The following is a 15,894-nucleotide window of genomic DNA, read 5'->3' on the forward strand; positions in this document are numbered from 1 at the left end:
ATTTCATCGGACAGCTAAGTGCAGGAATATGGCACTGCACCAAAGTGATTATAACCTCGACGCTGAGCCCTGCTGCAAGCCTCACCTCGTCACCCCACCAGCCTTCGTGCCCAGAGCGACCGATCCTGCTTCCCGGAGCCAGACCAGGAGGACACAGGGACCCTGAGCCATGGTACTGTAGATGACGGGGTCCTGGAGACGTAATTCCTGCCTGCGCTTTTTGTCCGCTGAGGACTGGAAGAATCGGAAAAGGGTCCATTCTCTGCCCCTCACGGTCCCCTCAGGCTACCCATGCCTGTCCGCCTGTCCCCCTGTTCCTGCTCGGCCACCCCTGTCTCCCACCTCGGACCCTGCAGCCTCTCTGCGCCCCGGGAGCACCACGGGCGCCTCGAGTTGGGGGCGGACGGACGGCGGACTTCGGGAAGCCAGCCAAGGGAACGGGCCTCACTTCCCGCAGTGGGGGAGGAAATTCCCGAAACGCGGCTCACCCGGCTCTGCGAGGTGGGAGGAGGCACCGCCCTCCCTGCCCGGGGAGGGGCGGCCGAGCCGCTTCCCGGCACTGACCGTCGGGGCTGGCGCGTCCCGGCTCTCGGGGACCCGACTGCGCCGAGGTGGCTGCTCGGCGGCTGCAGGTGAGTGATGTCGGTGTGTCCCTGTCGCGGCAGACCCTCGTTCCCTCAGTAAATACCCTTTCCCCTCTCCTTTCTCGGAGTTCCCGTCCGTCCTCACTGAGCAGAGCTCAGCCTGCCCCGCTGAGGAACACCCACCTTTCTAGCCTGGCACTTGATTTGAAACTCACCGTGGAGTTTTCCACTTTGAATTTTAGCACCTCTGGTGCCCGCTAAGACCTCTTAACCCTTTGCTTGCCCTTCAGCTTGGGTTTTTCAGGCACCACTCGGCACGGCGGAGTGAGGTGGAGCCAGAGTTCCCATCCTGAAATCCCTCCAGCATCTTCACATACGGATGAATTTAAGGCGGTTTATGACTGCCCAGCCTTTCCTACATTCAAGGTGTCACTGCTTAGCTACAGCATAAAAAATGCTGTTTCGACCTGAGCAAAATTTACTTAGCTGGGATACCTTGTGGGTTGAGGCTTCTGCACACCTGACAGGTGATTAGGTTTGGTTTTAACATCTGCTCTTTGAAGAAGGTGTTGTCTTCTGGACCTTTAAATATGGCATCATAGAGAGAAAATTGTTGCTCCTGCTGAAATCCATTGCTTAATCTCAAAATCTTTGAAGTATATGAGAAAACATCATAAATTCCAGTTTGGCTCCTAAATTTTTTTGTTTGACCTTTTTATCCCCGTATTATTTTTTTTTCTGACATAGCCTTTTTATCTCTTTTTTATTGCATGTATAGACCAGTCCCTACCGGAGCAGGGTAAACCAAATCCTAACAGAGTTACAAGTAGATCATGCCTGAAAACCATGGTGCAATTGTTTTTCCTGTTGGTATGAGTCATGCCACCATGTTATGCGATTCCTTTTCTACAATTACTAACCTTTTTTGCTGTTAGGGCAGGAGTAGTTTTACACAGTTTGTTAATAACTTTATGATTTTAGACCCATTACCCCCCCCCCTCTTTTAACTGCTTTTTTGTTCAGATTCTAGTCTTTGTGTGACCATGAAGTATGTGTTTTCCTTCTTTGGCAAAGCTTTCTAGAAAATCAACTGTATGCATCAAAGACCTTTCCATTTATCAAAAGACAACAAATAAAATTACCCCTAAGTGGTCAAACTATTGCATGCATATCAGACCTTAATTATAGAAATTACTTTCTTCCATATGCAGGTTTTTAAACATGTTGATCACCCATTAGATTTCAAAGGCTGATTAGGAGCTTTCAGTGTCTTATACACAGATGTATTTTGTGCACTAAGTGTAATTGAAGACATCTTTAAAATTGCTTGCAAGAAGAAAGCCAGAACAAGGGCTAAATAAAGGTTTCATCCACTGTAGGATGTGCTATCTCACCTGTTCCTTTTCTTCTTTTTTCCTTTTTTCTAAAATTGTTCAACATCAATTTTTCTCTAAACACTTTGATGTTTAGTTTGGAGAGGGAACTATTTAGTTGTAGGATGTTTTAGCAGATGCTGCTTTACCAACATTCCATAGGTTCCTGGAGGTTAGACTGTTTCAAGTAAACTTCCTCAGTTGGATGTCAGTTCTGCACTGTTGGTTTTGCAAGAGTTATACTGGGAATTGCGGGAATCAGGAGGGTGGAGGCAGACTGCAGTGTAGAGTCTTCGTACGAATCATTCATTTGGAGCATTCCATGTCCTTTTGACACTTACCTAGTTGTCTGTTTATTGAAGAAGAAAAGGAGCAACTCAGGAGGATGAGTCTAACTGTGGCCTGGCTTACTTTCTAGTGGTGCCTGTTTTGGAGCCTATGGAAAGAACTTATTAAAGTTTTGGCACTAAAATGTCAGTTATCAATCTTGTAGTGTGTAGTAGGAACTTGGATTGTGATTCCTATCCTCAATCTGTCTATCTTTGAAGTAGAGGAAATTAGAACACAGAATGGACTATGGATTTATATAAATCCAAAGTAGCATTATTACTTCATTTTCTTCACTGACAGTCCCCTTCCATGTCTAATTTAGAAAAACTTGTTTGATCTGTGGTGTTTATGATTTGATACTCCTATCTAATACTCTCTTTTAAACAAATTAAGTTTTTTGGATCCTAGCAACTGGAAACATTTCTTTTCCCAGCCTGTGTACAGGCTCTGATTCATTTAAGGATATGACTTGTGAAGGACAGCTGTTTTAAATAAGCAAAGCAAAGGGCACTGACAAAGGAAAGTTGTATGAAGTATGATTTGAAATATGTGCCTTTAGGAAGATTGCTACAAAACGAATTAACTCTGGAGTCAGTTATGACTAGATGTTCATAGCAGGGGCTTCCTTTTCTTATACGCACAGGTATTCCAAGTACTGCAGCAATGTGTACACTGTGTAGCCATGACTCCTGGACACTAAGCCTGATCCTGAGGTTTAAGCAGAATTTTGGTTATTCAAAGACTTTGAAGTAGGGTTTGATAAAATGTTTAACTTAGATATGTTTCACAGATGAATAATGAGCATTTCTTTTTTCTGTCATCTATGGCATCACAAACCCATTGGCCTGGCCAGGACTTCAGGGATCATCTAAGCCAGATTTTTGCTCTGAATGACAAATAGTTTACCTGGAGTTATTTATTTAACATATTCACAAACTACCTACTTAAGGAGTATTCATTTGCTTGGAGGTAATTTTCTTCTATGCTGTCTCTACTTCTTGAATGATTCCTCTTTAAATTTCAGGTGTCTGAACAATTCCTATTACTGTTGAATATTATTGCAATTTCTGTCAGCTCTCCAAAATGGTTCTGGTCTACTGAAGTGTCTATCAGTGCTGATTAATTTCAAATTAGGCTAGGGAGACCTGAATCCATCTGTATCTGTTTTGTCACACCCTAGGTTACATCTTTCCAACATAAAGAATTACAAGTAGATTATACAGTCATGATTTTAAAAAATCTGCCACTGATTGAGGCTACAGACTGATAAAACAAAACAGGTCAGCTTTATTTCTCCCATAAATACTGAATTTTTAAAAGGGTAAAGAATATAGGGTAAAATGAAAGATTTGTTACTCAGCTAATTTATGGAGGTCTGAGAGATCATTTTGTACCCAATTGACTTCAACTTGCAACTAAGTATTACCCTGCAATTTATAGATCATTTCACAGTGTGTCTCAATAATCAGGTTCAACACAGCAAATAGAACTGTAACTAGAGTTGCTGTTGATGGCAAAGAATTGAAGCTTAGTGATTATGTCTTTCTATTTGCCACTTATGAGGCAATATCTAGATTACTGTGTGCAGTTTTGGACTCACTGTGTACAAGGCTGAAAAGACAGAGCTAAACTTTTTGCAGAGGTGTATGGCAGAAGGACAAAAGGAAATGGATGCAAGTTGTAGCAAGGAAAATATTAGGTGAAATATTAATATAAAGAGGATATGAAAAGATATTCTCCTTAAATGAACATAAGGGGAAAGTGAACACATGATATAAGAAGAAAAAACTTTGACAGAGACAAGTTATCCAGGGAAGTTGTGGAATCTCCATCTCTGGAGTTCTTTAAAGTGCAATTGAAAAATGCCATTGCCAAATGATGCCAATGACAAAAGTTGCTAGAAAGGAAAAAAATATTCAAATTATGTGTTTCTTGACAATATTCAAAATTGCTGGCACATCAGCCTCTTGTTCTTATCTGCAGTTCATGGACCAATGGACACAGAAATTCCAGGCTGGAAATGGAGACAAAACATATCTTCTCTTAGGCTTAAAAAAAAAAGAGTCAGCAGTGATTAATTCTCAGATTAACATTGACATACTAGTGTTGTATTCCTATCTTTTCAGACTGGCCTCTTTTAAGGTGACGAATTATTTAGACACCTAAAAACCTTCCCTGGCTACCTGTCTCCATTCCCATTGTTGTTCAATTATTTTAACTTTTGGCAAGGATGATGTTAATTTATTGTCATCATGTTCATGTTGTTGTTGTTGTTTTAATGAAATTGATAATGTACTTTATAAAACTAACCAAGACACAGGTTTTGAAGTATTATTTTATAAAAGTACTTAATTATTAATAATACAGAATAAGTGCTTGACATTAGTTGGTAGTAATTATGATAAGTGATTAATTTGTTAGTCACAAGCAGATGTTTCTGCATAAAGATGATGTAATGCAAAATATTACTTGTGTACTAGGGACTGTACTTCTTTTTTCTCAACAGTGTTTCATTTATTTAAACTTATTTCATATACTCTTTTGTTAGTGAGTTCTAGGACTTTTCTGACAAGTCATTTGTTGCCTACAATTGCATGTATTACCACAATCAATTTATTATTATTCAGTTTAAACTAGATTAATAAGATCCTGAATAGTGAAAACCATTGTCATAATCCAAGATATGTTTATATTTTGGTAATCATGTATTATATTACACTGTTCTTTACTAGTATAAGGCATTTGCCTCAATAAAAGTGATCTAGGCTGTGTCATTAGTGAACTGACAGTGGAAATGTCTGGAGCAAGCTAATGAATTAGACATCTGTTTCATGAGGATAGTTGAGAATGCCTCTTAAGAGTGTAAAAGACTTTGGATTTGTTTTCCAAATAAGACATAATTTGAACAAATAAGTCTAATATGTTGCTACTTCCACAATACTTGCCTACTGTATTTACTGTTGAATTTGAGTGATGTGTAACAAATAGGAAAAATTCTGTATATCCAACCCCAAATATGTTTATGAAATTAGGAGTCTTGCAGGGCCAGGTTTTCCTCATGTTGATATAATTAAGTCAAGAGATATGCTGCTGAACCTAACTAACCACTCTTATGTTAAATTGTCTTAGAGCAGAAGTCGACTCCCTTGACTTTAAAGGCAGTTGTATTTTCACCTTTTTTTCTGAAGAAAAGAAATAAAAAAAAAGAAAAGAAAAAAAGATGTGTAAGATTTGGGTTTGTGTCTCAGTATTAATTTTACACAATGCAAAACAATAACAACCTACTGAAGAGTTACCAGAAGTTTTAACATAATGTGCTTTGGAAAGACTTCTTTTTGTGTCCCTTGCTTGCCACTTTCTGCTGTATAAGAAAGAGCCATTCTATCTTGTTTATTCCAGACAAAACAGATCAAATTATTTTCTTGTTAAGATGTAAAATTTGATCAGGTGGCAAAAACGTCTAAATTTAGAAAAATCTAATAAAAATCAGATTTTCCTTTATCAGTTCTTGGAACAGTCTATTAGTTGCATGTGAATTAGGCCTAGCTCCTCAAAAATATGTAGATTCTTCATGCTTGTTGTTTTTAGTGTTATTTTTGAGGGTACTGGTGTAATGGCAAGAAAGACTGCAGAACTTTGTACTTCAGGGAAGACAACACTGACATGTTAATTAGGGAAGAAAACACTGACGTTAATTATGGGGCTCTCCATATGAAGCATTTGAGCTCACAAGGAAAAGCTGGTGCACACTGCAGCAAGGGTGCCTGCTGTGTACACTGAGTCTTGGGTTGCAGTGCTGCATGCAGGACTCTTCTACAGTGTTCATGTAACTTTTAAAAGCATATTAAGAAAAAAAGTAATCAAATTCTTCTCTTCTGATCCTTTGGAGAAATCCAGAGCTTCTCAAAATCGTTGAATGTAATTAAACTTGTTACACATAAAAGCCTGTAGCTCTGTGGTATTAAATTGAAGGTTTTCTGCTAGGAATAAATTCTGTAGTGAATTCCTGGCCTTCTGAAATCATTAAGTGTCCTGTCCTTAGCTTTAGTGGGAACAGGTCATTCTGGTTATTTCCTGCTAAACAGTTTCAACTTCTGTTGTGGAAGCAGTGATAGAAGACTCACTTTATAACTATTCTACACAGCTCTAGAAATGCAAAACGTAAAAGTTCTAAGTTAAAGATAGTTGTATCCATTGTCCTCTTCATGTTTTTGTACTCCTGGACCTTCTTACTCACAGCTTTAAGCATACAGCCGCTCCATATTTACCTCTGCTTTCTGCATGGGGGAATTTGCAGGTGATTCATGTCTTCTGAGATCTGACATATATCAGTCCTTCAGAACTGGGCTGTGCAAGTCAAACAGAGTTTCATACTGTCACAATGTGAGTATAAGAGCTGTAAAAGAAATTCTAGATAGAACTATGTCAGCTGTTGAGATGACAGTCCTTCTGGGAATGGAACTTGCTAAGACTTTGATATGTGTATTTCAACTCTGGTCTAACTAAAGCCCTCCATATAGTGTCCTCCTTAATACTTTCTTTTCCTTGTTGGCATGGATATCTTGTTACCTTTTCAGGAGGAAAGCCAAAATAAATCAGGACAAACTTTTGTTTCAATATTCCTTTGAAATAAATGGATGGAAAACTTTAAAGGTAGTGTAGACTCAACTGGACTTCTTGACTGTAGTGCTTCTCTCTATGCTGTAACCAGATCCTAAAACCAAGAGTGTTTTTTCCATTTCTTAACTTTCTTTGTCCATTCTTCCAGAATTTATCTTAAACTGCCTGGAGTTCATGTGATTAGGTCTTTATTTGTTCATTCTTAAATTCAATAATATTATCTGGACTATTGTTTGAGAGGCATTTCTCCTAAAAGAAACAAATAAATAAAAACATCTTCTTTTCTGGTAAGTCTTCTGCAGGAAAAGGTGGGCAAAGGATGGATCACTTCATTGTTCTGACAGTACTGCTCCCCCTGAGGACTTGCTACACTACATACTCACAGCAAGGTAAATGACTTAGTGTTTGATTTTTTTAATTTGGATCCAATCTACAGCAGTTGAAGCTTTGGACTTGCTTACCTGTAAGTCTGCAATTAAGCAATACATTATACACTTAATCAAACTATTCTGTTTTGCAATGTGATGGAGCAACTTCTATTATTACCTTCTGTGACCCTGTTCTGCAAAATCGCATCTTGAATCAACAACTTGCAAAGATGTGAAGCCACAATGTACTTATTTATTTGGTTCTCCTTTTTTTTTTTTTTTTGTAATCTGTGCTGTCATCTTCAAATAATTAATTTCTGCTTTGACAATTTTTATGATTTTTACCTCTTTCCTTTCTCTTTTTGTTTGTCTCGTCTGTGAAATCATCAACACTTCTGTTGGCTCTTTTTTGATTGTGCCACAAGATTGAAAGATCTGATTTTTACTTTTTATGCTTCACATATGTATACAAGGCAAAGAAAAATAGCAAATCTGCATCTTCATAGTGGACAAAGTTGAATATAGCCATAACTTTCCAGAAGGCTGTGTGTTTTAAAGTAAAATTCTGCTTGTGCCCTTGCTGCTAACAATAGCATTTGGGCATGACTTAATTAAAAGAAAAAAAGGAAATGAAAAATTTTATTGACTTTTCTGTGACCACTGTTAAGAAGGCAGAACTCACCAGGTTCTAGTCTGCATAATAGAAGTTTTATTGCCTTAATTAATTTTATGAAGTGAAATAGAGAGAGGGGGCGTGTATGATTGTTATCATACTGAAGAGGGTAACGTATCTGTTTCAGACATTTTGCCTCTCTTCAGCCTTGAAATTCATGAGTTCTCACACCCCTCACCCAACGTGCCAGCTCAGTGGTTTTGAGACTCTATTACCTGTGCTCCTAGAGTGTCAAAACTTTGTAATGCAGGCAAGTCCAAACAGTTATTGCATTACAGTAACTTGGTCTCTTGTTTTCACATGCAATTGTTCAGGGATAAAATTTGTCTGTTGTTAATCATTAAGCCGTTCACATAGTCTTGAGTTAGCTTTCAAGATAAAACAAGTCTTAAAGAGGTCTTGATCATTTCAGCTTGTTAGGAGGGGAATGTTGTAACTGTGAATGCTACAAATATTCCTACATGTTAAAATTATGCTACAGAATTCTTTAGTACTCACATTATAACTTTGTGGCCATCAGTATCTTGGATATATCCTTAAGCATATTGTTTCTTCTGTTGGTAATGTGTATAAGCTCTGACTGGTGATCTAGACTGTGTTATGCCAGACTCTGTTGAAAACAAAATTATGTGGGGTCTAAAGTGATACTGAAGAGGTTGTAGAGGGACATTTGTACAGATGAAGAAAAAACAGAAACTAATGACACCTTTATGGTTTTTATCAGGTTAATTAAATGTGGCAGGTGAAAATATTCTCCATGGAGGAAAAAAGGGATAGCATTTCAGTTTGAACAAAAAGAAACAGATGTAGATTAAGAGAGGCAGGTTCATTGTCAATGCAATAGGCATAGTAGTTAGGTTTGCAATTGGAATTTGCTGGAGAAATAGCAGAGCAAGTATAGGGAAATTTACAAGATATGCTGGGGTTTCTTTTAATTGTGCACCCTGAAAAGGGAAAAGGCTTCTGCCAACTGGCTGGTTTTCTTTCAGGTGTATTTGTTTAGTTTTCCTGGACAACTTTCTTTGTGCATTTCATTGAGAGACTAGCTGGATCACTTCCTTTTCCCAGTTCCTTTCTCCCCCAGTTACTTCAGCATTGCAGACAGAAAACATGATAATGGCAAGGCCCAGAGCTCTAGATCAGCCACCTCCTTGTATGTGAAGTGAGATCTCCTAGAAGGGTTGGTAAATGGTGCTTTAGGTAAATGGATGATGAACATACAAGTAAGGTTGATGAGAAAATGAGCAGCAAAGATTACGTGCTGGAGAGGAACATTACAGTCAATTCCTTATCGTAAGTGGGATTTTAACAGCCTTTATCTTGTTTTGATGGTGAAAGTCCTTAGAATGTGGGGAAATGAAGTGTGTCTTGTCCTACCTCCTAGAATTAAGAAAGATACTCCACTTCCACAATTAATTTTATGGCTCACTGTGTTGTTTTGGTCATTTTGGCTCTTTGCCTAGTGAGTTGTTGCCAATGAAGCTAATAAGATTTCCCAAAAAACCCCTAAAATTGATGCTTTGTCATCATTCAGTGAAATTTATCCTCTTATTTTCAGCTTCAGACACCTACTATTGTTACAGGTTCTGGGTTTCCTTATGGCAGTATAATATTGATGACAATAATTTTTCAAAAGCAGCTGTGAAGCAGCAGATATGTTTTTTAAGGACAGTGTCATAACCATAGCCAAAAAGGAAGTTTTACATCTACACTTGAAACTATTTGCATTTACCTCACAGAAGACACCTATGCAGTCAAATTCTGCTTTCACATAATTAACACAGGTTAGCAATTACCCAGTTTTGGCTGTATACATACATTATGGCTGCAGTGAGAATTGATAGAAGGTAGGTATGCATAAATGCATCTTCCTCCAAAATGATTTTTGGATACCAGAGTTTTGATTCTCAGACCAAATATTAGAACAGTGAAACCTTAATTTCTCCCTCCAAGCTTATCTGAAGTGTATAGCAGTAGTTTCCTCTAGATTGAAAACATATGGTTTTCATTTTGTTTTGACTTCTAGTACCCTTCAAAATGGAATAGGTTAAAAATATACCGAGAGAGTTTGTGGATGATTTGCTAAAAGAAAATCCTTTCTTCCAGTAGTTTTTAATGTCTTGATATTAAAGGTAAAATATACTCTTTCCTCCATTTAATCTCTATAGGTTGGACATGTATAAACATTTAGCTGTGTTAGGGTCTGTATTCTAATAATTAACAAGTAAGTTTATAAAGCTTTATTTGTTTCTTTGAGTGGTCAGAGTTTGTTATAACTGCAGCTTCTCTTGAACCTTTCATTGCTAACAACTAATGTAAAAATCCATATATGGGGAAACGGCTGCACAGAAATTAGTGCAGAGCAAACACCACAAGATAAATTGCAGAATGTTTGGAAACCTGATGTCTGCCAGAAGCATCTATCAAAGTGTAGATTCTCAATCTACATCTTCTGAATGTTTGTGTTTTTGCTGGTAATATTCTGTGAAAATCTCAGGTAATGCAGTGGGTGAAGTGCATCTGGGAGACATGAGTGGAGGTGGCACTTCCGTGAGAAGGAGCTGCTGAGGTCTCTCAATCCACTGTGCCCCTGGGGACTGTGACTGTACTGTGCCAGGAATGCACAGAAATGAGTTCTGTTTTATTAAAAGATGCAGCTATTTCTGTGACTTCTTTTCTGTGTCCTGATCAGCATAAACATTCTGACTATGTAATTTGTAGCAAGCAGAAGTACCTTGGTAACCAACTGTGGCAAAAGAAAAAGCCTTTTCAGGTCCCTGGGTTTTTTGACAATCAGATCAAGTTTAGGCGGTTTATGTTTGTTTGTTTATATTTCAGGAATGAGAGAAGTTAGAAATCAGTGAGTGTTATATTTCATCTCTTTCAAGAGTTAGGGTTTTTTTGGGAGGGGTGACAAAGCAAACATCTAAAAAGAGGAACCACTTACAAGGTTATCTGTAGCTTGCAGCAAAATACTATTTTAATAGCACCTTTACTGTCTCAGCAGCAAAAAAGACACTTTTAGACTTTTATTATGGGAATTAGTTCCAGACCCAAAGAAGAATGAAGATGCCATTAGAACTAGGTGTCTCACTCCAGCAGAAGAATCCATAGTTCCTATTAAGGTATCTAAGCTCTGTGTAGAGCAACCAGGAATGTGCTTAATACTAGACTATCATCTGAGTTGCTACTGGAGGGAATCTCTTGATCTAACCTCTTCTAATACTTGATTTGCATTAACTAGCTGAATCTGAATTATGTCAGAGATCAAAACTGAGGCTAGAGTTTCTGTCCTAGTGATAAGAAGGCTTTCTGGGACTGGGGTTTCTTGGAATCTAGTCCCTATTAATACATACTATTCCTCTTCATAAGAATATGAAAGGAAGGATCATACTCCCTAAAAAAATCTAGTAAATTGAGGGCATAAGGAAATTAAATAGCATTTCAGATGTCATGGTGGGAGGGCTACTGAGCAGATTCGGGAACCTCATTTTAGCCTGCTGATTCCTTAAAATGAAAGATTATCTTTGTTTTTATTATCAGCAGCATGTCTTGATCTCTTTCGTTTATGCCATCTTTCCTCTAAGCCCTATTGTTTCAGATTAACTTTGTATCTTAGGTAACCAATAGTATTTTTGTGTCCTTTTTGGTCTCCTAGAATCTGCTGTGTTTCCAGTAACATACCTCAATGTTTCCAAGGATTTGGCTCTTCAGCGGCTGCTGGTGGAATGGGATGTTGTCAAGTCAGCACATGATGCTAAGCTGGCAATGTCTTTTGAAATACAAGTCAGTCAAACAGATGACACTAATAAGACTGTGTGGACAGTAAGTGTTCCTTGAAAAGAAGTACACTAGTCCTTTACAGTATAAAGGAAGCTAAAGGAAAGGAAATAAGTAGTGATGTCTCTTTGCAAAGTCCCTGTCCTGGTAGTTTTCTTTAACACCTAAACCAGCCGAATTTTCTGAAGAGGAGGAGATCACCCAAGTCATAGGCTTAGGCCCGTTCTGGATGTTTTCCCAATGACTTCAGTTTGACAAGTCTCTGAAGAAAATTCTCTTACCTTTTGAGTTTGACAAAATCTTTTGGCAATGAAACGTTTGTTTTGGTCGTATTGTGATTACCTTTTGTGAGTCATCTGTTCACTAAAGTGTGGAAGAATATGAAAGGCATGGATTAAAACTTAATAAAACTGGAAAACTGCACTGGTTCATTTAACATTGTTATTTGTGAGAAAACACATAAAACAGAGAAGGGCATATTTTATCTGAAGTGACTGATCTGTAAAATAAGATATGCACTGTTAAGAATCACAGCTTACTCTGATCAGCCTGACTAGTAGTATTTGTCTAAAAGTTTGAAGAACCACATATTTATTGCAGATGAGCTCTATTCAGTTCTGAAGATTTTTACTACTTTGATATGTTAGATAGGTCTTTTAACACCCTGTGAGTACGTCTAATGCTGAAATCAATAACTGTGGCCATATAGCTACAAACAATTAAGTTTTATGTTTTTTGGAGTGTCCTTCAACAAACTCATAACTAACTTGCTGGAAGGAAGTAAGAGTTTCTGTTACTTGTAATAAACATGACAAGGAAAACAAACAGGCTACTTTGGATGTCACTACCCCACAGAAATATATTTCCTTCTGTGTTTTTCTGAGGAATGTGTACCAATAAAGAAACTCTGTGGGTCGACTTGCACCAAAACGTGGACAGCCTATGTAAGTTCCAAAGCAGTGACTTCATAGAGCTACAACTCTGAAATTAAAATTTGAACTGATTGTAGATTTTTTCTAGAAGTGTAATATGAAAGTGCAGGTTTTGCTGATGAAAAGCAGTACTAGACAGCAGTTCTCTAGAGGTCAGTGTGAGCCAGAGCTTTGGTACAACCCATACAATCTATATGATGAAAATCTGGTATGGTTACTTTAAGAAGTGCAAAAATATATAGAATTGTAGAATCTTACAGTTGGAAAAAGTCTGTAAGATCATCAAGTCCAACCATTAACCTGACACTACCAAGTCCACCACTAAACCATGTGCCTAAATGCTGAATCTACAAATCTTTTAAATCACTCCAGGGATGGTGACTCCACCATGGGAATGTGTAACCCAGGATGCACTTGTAGGCAGCAGCAACTGTGCATGCTGCTACTCATGTAATATCAGGCACAATAACCTACTGAAAGTCTCTGAGAGCAAATTCATGTCATGAGAAGTAAGGCTTGACTCACAAATATGTCAGTGCATCAGTCACTCTGCTACTGCTAATACAGATCTGTAAGTAGCAAATTAGCTATTAATTACTTAGTGTGAGATCACAGGTAGCAAGTGGGATTTCAGAGTTTCATTTTTCAAGAGCATTTTCCTCATTTGAGTGTTCTCTCTCTCACTACTTTTGATTGCATTTCCAAAGTGTCTACACATTGCTGTGTTTTCAATACTTTGCCTTACTGGTCTTTGTAGGAATTTCATAATGTCACACTTGATAAGTTAGGAAAGCCTTTTCATTGGAGATGGGATTCAGACTTACCTTTGGAGTGTGTGTCACATACAGTGAGAATCAGGAGCAAAGCAGAAACATCAAAAATCTGGAGTCAGTGGAGTCTGTGGGAAACTGTATTGGGTAAGCAAAACAAGATTTTGCAATATTGATTTTATTTTTTTCTTGTACAAAGTTAGTTTGTAATTCACCAGTGCCTGTAATTGTGAAAGTTCAGGAGAGGTGGTATCAAGTCAAGAATTTATTCTGAGCTCATTAATCTCTCAGTATTAACCAATTCCTTATTTTTTGCTGACAATAACAGTAGTGCTTCAGCCATTGTTAGAATTTACAGATTATCTTCCTAAAATAGTAAGCCAGATGTTTCAGAGCACTTGGAGTGGCTTGGGATCTTGGATAGGCTGCAGTGTAGCCTGTTACCAGGCCAGACACAGCCCTGCCCCAGACTTGGGGAGAGGAGGGAAGTGCATAGCTATGGCTACATGATCTCATGCAAGTGTTGCTTTTGTCTGGTTTCATAGCTTTATTTGTATTACAGAAACAGAGAGAAAGGAGCAATTCAGCTCCTTATGTCACTTGGAATGAACTTTTTATGAATTCTGTGAGAGTAACCAATAATGTAATTAACAAAATGAGAAAATACTTTTTTTTCCAGATTACTGGGTCTTACTGGAATAGTTCGATTTCCAGGGAATTTTATTTAAATGGAATATGTAACTGCTTTAGACAAAATTCCTACAGTGATTTTATAATGAAACTATTCTCATTTGGAGCAGCAAGGACTTTTAGTTGAGATAAGATACATCATGGTAGAAGCAGCATCTCTATACTTGCATTATGACACTTAAATTGTTCATCTCCCTGTCCTAATATAATGGGAAATAGGATTCAAGAGTCCCTTTCTGTCTCACTAACCTCAGTCTTGGAGATTTTATTTTTGCAGTTGAAATTGGATAATGTTCAAAAATACTATTTCTTGGTCACAAACTGAACCTGCGTTACAGAACTGATTTAGAGCTCTCTGAAAGGCAGTAACTCTAGACATCATGAGATTTTTGGTTCAGTTTCTTGAGAATAGATGTGTAAAAGACTGATGCACTTAAATTCCACTATTTTTTGCATCCAGCAAGCAATCCAGACTTGAATGCCATGGAAATCTTGTTCCAAGTTGAATGTCTCCTTACCAATCTGATTCAGTCACTAATGACTCTTAGTCAAGCTCTGCATGAGCTTCAGAACATGATCTTTGTCTAGCCCCCTATTCATAGTCTTCCAGAGCAGGCATTTTGTTTGTTAGCATGAGCCTGGGCGTAGGGGCAGGAGGTGATGTTCCTCTGCAAATACAGTTCTTGACTGTACAGTCTTTTTTTTCCTTCCAAGTGAAAGCTGGTGAGATGGATCTAATCACTTGGGTAGCTTGTTGGACCAAGTTACATATTCATAAGTTTAAGAGAAATTATAACATGTGAGGTTCATCTCTCTATGGGAAAGAATACTAAATGGAAGTCCATAAATGGATAATAAAACATAGATGATTTCTTGTATAAATGCTTAGCTATGTGTTCTGGTTGAAGGTTGCTGCCCTGAGCAGATTTTGAAATGTTTTTTCATATGTTAATTTTCAGACCTGGACACTTCAAATAGCAGCGGACCTCAAATATTTCCAAATGAAAAAATTTTAGAAGAAGGCTCTGATACCACTTTTTGTTGCATTGGAAGGAAAGATCAAATCATTAAGGAATTCTCTGTACTCCCTGCTGTTCGTGCTTTCATTCACATGAACGGTCGACTCGGGTTTCTCACTGTGGAAGGTGTGACACATCACAAAGCACCTCACATCCATGTCTACTGTAAAGAGCCTTGCAATGAAGATCAGTGCTTAGCTCATTCAATTTTCCTTGTGGGTAGTAAGTGAACACATTATTACAGTTCTATTTTCCTGTTATTAAGACAAGAATGTAAGTTGTCATGATCCTGTCTTGTACAGCTGATCTCTGTTAATATCTGACTTCAGATTTGTAAACTTATGTATTGCAAGCATTAAAGGATAGCATCAAACATGTTCAGATTAATCTCATTAATTGATCCTAGGATGGGTGATTGATTCTTAAATATACCTACCCACTTAGGATTCAGCTTCATTGTCTGTGTGCCTGTGGTAAAACTCAGCACCGTCCCCTTTTTGAAGGCTAGTAGGAATTTTTACAGATAAGAAACAGATTGAATTGATGAATGCATAAATGTAACGAAAGATAACAAGTAAAAGTCTTTGGACTGCTATTAATTTATGGTATTATTCTGACTATCTCTGCAATCTGGTAATTGGATAAGGTAATTTCAGTAACAACTTTAGTAAACCAGACTTTCTACTTATCCATTATTTCTAGCTTGTTAATATATTAAAAAAGTTGGTGGCTTTTGCCTTGGCTGCCATGCTCTT

The 15,894-nt window shown here is 37.9% G+C and overlaps 1 protein-coding gene across 3 annotated transcripts in view; it reads left to right on the forward strand.

Moving 5' to 3' along the window:
* Positions 1 to 534: 534 nt before the first annotated feature.
* The window catches only part of LOC139684862 (oncostatin-M-specific receptor subunit beta-like), a 31,856-nt gene continuing 16,496 nt past the window's right edge, over positions 535 to 15,894 (forward strand). The window contains exons 1-6 of one of the 3 annotated variants that reach the window (XM_071581228.1): positions 535 to 632; positions 7,200 to 7,296; positions 11,607 to 11,773; positions 12,613 to 12,672; positions 13,418 to 13,577; positions 15,080 to 15,361. In XM_071581228.1, coding sequence (XP_071437329.1) covers positions 7,227 to 7,296; positions 11,607 to 11,773; positions 12,613 to 12,672; positions 13,418 to 13,577; positions 15,080 to 15,361 — 739 coding nt within the window. In that variant the 5' untranslated portion in view covers positions 535 to 632; positions 7,200 to 7,226. The remainder of the gene's footprint in view (positions 633 to 7,199; positions 7,297 to 11,606; positions 11,774 to 12,612; positions 12,673 to 13,417; positions 13,578 to 15,079; positions 15,362 to 15,894) is intronic. The other 2 variants (XM_071581230.1, XM_071581229.1) reach the window with 2 other exon arrangements.

This window comes from Pithys albifrons, chromosome Z (assembly GCF_047495875.1).
Source record: "Pithys albifrons albifrons isolate INPA30051 chromosome Z, PitAlb_v1, whole genome shotgun sequence".
Classification (NCBI taxonomy): domain Eukaryota; kingdom Metazoa; phylum Chordata; class Aves; order Passeriformes; family Thamnophilidae; genus Pithys; species Pithys albifrons.